At 51.4% G+C, this 4,686-nt stretch overlaps 1 protein-coding gene across 1 annotated transcript; it reads left to right on the top strand.

Annotated features, from left to right (window-relative positions):
* Window positions 1-249: 249 nt before the first annotated feature.
* On the top strand, window positions 250-4,415 carry LOC119347732 (transcription initiation factor TFIID subunit 5-like). Its single transcript, XM_037616302.1, has 6 exons — window positions 250-546; window positions 943-1,059; window positions 1,195-1,460; window positions 2,266-2,361; window positions 3,782-3,857; window positions 3,960-4,415. Exons 1-6 carry the CDS (start codon window positions 250-252, stop codon window positions 4,005-4,007), a joined length of 900 nt encoding a protein of 299 aa, XP_037472199.1. The 3' UTR covers window positions 4,008-4,415.
* Window positions 4,416-4,686: the final 271 nt, after the last annotated feature.

Below are 4,686 nucleotides of genomic sequence, written 5' to 3'. Positions count from 1 at the left end.
TCTCCACAGAATGCGACATGATTATCCTCACCGGCTCCGGCGCGCGCGCGGCAAGGGCGCAGCGGCCAAGGCGGCGAGAGGAGGCGGAGGTGGCTGCGCGGCCTGGGGCGCCCGCGCCCGAGCAGCAGGGCGAGCGCGGTCAGGGTCGGCCCGGACGGCTCTCCGGTGCTGTGGGTTGCAGGAGCGTGAGTCGTGGCCGGATTCCAGGCATCGGCGGCACCGAATGTCGTTGGTGCAGTCCCGAACACGATGACCAGGGTCGAGGCAGCAGAAGCAGAGTCCAGCGACCTCTTCCGGGGATGGGATGCGCCGTTGGCGTGGAGTCGTATTGGGCTCGTCGTCTTGGCGGGGGCGGCGGCGACGGTTCCGGCGCCGCGGCTGCTGGAAGCCGTCGGCGTCGACCTGGACGCCGCCGGGGGCACGGTGCACCTCGGAGCGGGGGCCAATGCGGCTCGCAACGGGCAGTCGAGGCTGGTCGACGGCGTGTGCGGGAGCGAGGAGAGCGAGCGGCGCGGGCATAGCCGGCGGTGTGCGTGCGACGTCGTTGTACGAGCGGGCCGAGGACCCGCTCTCCGAATTGTACCAGCGGTCGCCGGAGGACACGCGGTCGTCGGAGAGGGTCGCCCGGGGTTCGACAGGGTCAGCACTTGGGGCCGCCATGGCTAGGGGAGGTGCTGGGTGGGCTGACGGTGGGGATTCGCTGGCGGCTGTGCTGGAGGGTGGGAGGGCTAGGAGGAGCGGGGAGGGAGGGGAGCGAGCAGAGCCATCATGGCTGAGGAAGAATGACCACGAATAGGTCTGTTGGGCTTGATGTTTTTTTCAACAGCTTATGATCGGTACATATATTTATGTTGCATAGCTTTCTAATTCTGTTGTACTGAATAGACATCAATGTGCGTTGTGTACTTGTATTGCTGACATATTTTTATGTTTTTGTGGCAGTTTAGTCCAGTCGGTCATTATTTTGCCAGTGCCTCGCATGACAGGACTGCTCGAATCTGGTCAATGGATAAAATCCAACCTTTGCGGATAATGGCTGGGCACCTTGCTGATGTTGATGTAAGTGTGCTTCTATCTCTGAACTTGTATTGATTTGAGAATTTTTAATCTGCCTATGGGATTGCTTTCAATGCCATGCACTGATGTCTGCATGTTCTGACTGGTGTTTTCTTCTGCAAACTACTTATCTGACAGTGTGTGCAGTGGCATGTAAACTGTAACTACATTGCCACCGGCTCTAGTGACAAAACTGTAAGGCCATGGGATGTTCAAACTGGTGAATGTATACGAATGTTCATTGGTCATAGGAGTATGGTCTTATCACTGGCAATGTCTCCTGATGGGCGATACATGGCCTCCGGAGACGAAGATGGGACCATCATGATGTGGGATCTCTCTACTGGTCGCTGCCTTTCACCACTAGCGGGACACAACTCTTGTGTGTGGTCACTTGCTTTCAGGTACTCATCATTATATATTGTTTTGCTTGCTTAGTATCCCATGTGTCAAACAGTAGCTGATATACCAAATATGTGTAAAGAGTACTCCCTCTGTAAAGAAATATAAGAGCATTTTAGATCACTAGAGTAGTGATCTAAAAGCTCTTATATTTCTTCACGGAGGGAGTATAAGTCTATGGCAGGGCTTGAGAAACTGGCCTTTCCTGTCTGCTGCCTTTAATCAGTTTGCTGAGCAGCGGCTTCAGTTCACACTGGGTTAGATTTATCTATACATGAGCAATGGGTTTACTAACCATTTTGGCCACCTTTTTAGAGTATTTAACTGGAATATTGCATGATTCTATCTTCAAATGACCACACCATGGAACTTGAATGCCTGTGTGTGGTTGTTTTTTCTTGAACATACATCGATGGTCCAGCTTATGTAATTGGTCGCAATGCAGTTGTTGGTTGACCGCAGTAGATTTACTTCTGGATCTATTAAAAATCCTGTAATTTTTTCCCATGTTTTAACCACTGTTTCCAGTATAAATTATGTAAAAAATGTCTTCCATCAACGGATTAGATTGAGTATGACTTATAATTCTTCTGTTTTGAAGTCTACATTTTTTCTCTTCCAGTGCCTAGTCATGCTGTGTTGTTCTGTCTAGCTACTAGTCATGCTGTGTTGTTCTGTCTAGTTACATTATGGGACGGAGGGAGTATGTTTTTTTAGTTTTTGGAGAAGCATGATTACCTTAATTTCCTGCTAATATGCTATACCAAAGAATCATCTTAGTTCAACAATTCTTCCTCTGTTTTATAGCTGCGAGGGAGCATTGCTTGCATCTGGATCGGCTGATTGCACTGTTAAACTCTGGGATGTTGCGTCCAGCACAAAGGCCCTGAAGATGGATGACACATAAGTTTTTTTTAAAGGAGGATGACCCCCGGCCTCTGCATCTAGGCGATGCATATGGCCACTTTATTAATTATTCTCATAAGACCTTACAAAGCCATACAACAGCAAGACTAAAGCCACCATCAGAGCAACAACTGTCGCTACACCTATCCAATTGATGAAGGGGCGCAGATAGTCTGAGCCTAATACCAAACAGACATCGCAGCCAAACCTAAACATCTAAGACCTGAGGTCCCAACCAGGACGCCTGCCGGGTATGGGCACCTACCAGTCTGACGCACTCCTCAACCAGGACGTCTGCCGGGTATGAGGCCGCCGCAGCCACCTGCCACCAATCCATCTTTAGTGTTGTATTGCTGCATCAACCTTGTCCAGTTTAACTACCGTTGACGCCACCACGACGCCAGACAGCGCCACCTCCCTGTGCGAGTTCATCTCCGCGCATCGGACTCCGAATCTCCACAGCGCCACGCCGCCAAGATCCGCCACCATCAATGTATAAGATGAAGTAACACTCCAACAAAGAAACCGTCCTCTGTTCCCCGAGCCCGTATGTACCTCCATGAATGACACCTCCAAGGGGGAAACGACGCCAGAGCGCCGCCATCATCCGATCAACTGATTTAGGGTTTCCCCTGGAGGTAGCAGAGAGTGACCATGAACTTCTCCACGGCGATGCCTTCAAGAAGGGAACGACACAGACAGCGCCACCACCGCCGGCCTTTGCAGTAGTCAAAAGCAAGTTTTCACTCAGATCTGTTCTAAGAAACTTCATCTCTCGTGCACGGGCCGCTGCGTCCTGCGACGTCCCCGGGAGCGAGATCCCAACATCCGCCGCCACCGGCGCCGCCACAAGGACCCACCACCCGACCGTCATCCCTTAAGGGGACGACGCCACCATCATGCTCCGATCCGGCATCACGCCAACGCCTTCGGCCGCCCCCAATCAGATCGGTGAAGGAGGATAGCCAACGCGAGCGCCCATGACCGCTTAGGACCACCGGAGAACCGATCTAGGGCAGGAAACCCCAGATCCGCCGCCTCCAGCCCCCGCAGCGCCGCCAGGATCCCATCGGGCCGCCGCCCGAGCGCGCCAACTCCGCCTCCATGCTGTACGCCCAGGGACGCCGATGCATCTCAGCCAGAGGATCCCCTCGTGAAGAAAGGAGGAAGACCCGCCATCCGCCGTCCGCCGGACGAGCTTCGCTCTCCGACCTCCTTCGGCGGCGGCGGGGAAGAAGCGGAGGAGGGAGGTCGAGGGCGGCTGTGGTTGGGGCGCCCGCGTCGCCCCCCTGAGGCGACGCGAGCGAGCGAGAGTTCTGCGATTCTGATGACACGTAAGTTGGTTGGCTCCCTTGTAAAAGGCTGCTTTGGTTTGCCTTCCTCTAGTTGTTAAATATCGTTTATTTTTGTGAAACAGCAAGGCTGGTTCTACGAACCGACTGAGGCTGCTGAAAGCTCTCCCAACAAAATCGACTCCTGTTTATAACTTGCGGGTGAGAAAGCCGTTCTCCTTCCATCCGCCGTTCTCATCAGTTAACATATGGTAGTTACCAAGTGCAGTGAAAACCAACTAACTGCTTTTTTTCCAATTGCAGTTTTCTTGGAGGAATCTTTTGTTTGTATCTGGCGCTCTCTCGCTATAGGCTCGTAAGCTTGCCGTATGCTCTCTAGAATACACCCCTTAGTTTTGACTGTAAGTAGCAAAGTAGATGTTTAATTGGCTGGCTCTTGTTGTGGAGTTTATTACATTGTCTTTACTAATCTCAGTCAACTCTATGATCGACTAGGTAGGGTTGTTAAACTGTAGCCTGTGAGCATTGCGAGTCATTGAAACGTGTATATTGCTGTTGTAACATTAGCTAATTTTAAATTGTGTAAAAGGTAGTAGCCACAAATAGGAAACATGAACACTTGGTTGATGCAAGAAGTCAATGATCCAAGAGCTTCTAGGATCTACTTGAGGGTTGTTTTCACAATATCTTGGTGTAGGGTCTGAAGGAGCTGCCATTTGATATAGTTATGCGACTTGCGAGAGAAAAAAGCACGACCTGTCTGTCTTGAGTTGAGTGGCAAGCAAAGGCCATACCTATCTATTAGCTGTTGCTGATGTTGAATTAATTGTGCCTGCCCTCATTGGTCCAAGCTTGTGCCATTTTGTATCCTACTAGTATCTGTCAGACATCTAGACCAGGACGTTCCTATCATAAGTAAATGTTGATTTCTTCGTGATGTCGAATACCCAACCGTTGTGCACCCTGCATTTTGTCGACATGCCGCGCAGAAGGTCTCTCTCTGCCTGGCTGCGCCGCAATATATTCTGTC

Source organism: Triticum dicoccoides, unplaced genomic scaffold (genome assembly GCF_002162155.2).
Source record: "Triticum dicoccoides isolate Atlit2015 ecotype Zavitan unplaced genomic scaffold, WEW_v2.0 scaffold74756, whole genome shotgun sequence".
NCBI lineage: Eukaryota > Viridiplantae > Streptophyta > Magnoliopsida > Poales > Poaceae > Triticum > Triticum dicoccoides.
The sequence above is the reverse complement of the archived record's forward strand: the minus strand, read 5'-3'. Positions and strand labels throughout refer to the sequence as shown.

Bases quoted from the DNA above. Each gene is read 5' to 3' on its own strand.
- LOC119347732 (XM_037616302.1), top strand. From the start codon at position 250: ATGACCAGGGTCGAGGCAGCAGAAGCAGAGTCCAGCGACCTCTTCCGG. The intron at 1,060-1,194 runs GTAAGTGTGCTT...CTTATCTGACAG, and splicing joins GGCACCTTGCTGATGTTGAT to TGTGTGCAGTGGCATGTAAA. The intron at 1,461-2,265 runs GTACTCATCATT...TCTGTTTTATAG, and splicing joins GTGTGGTCACTTGCTTTCAG to CTGCGAGGGAGCATTGCTTG.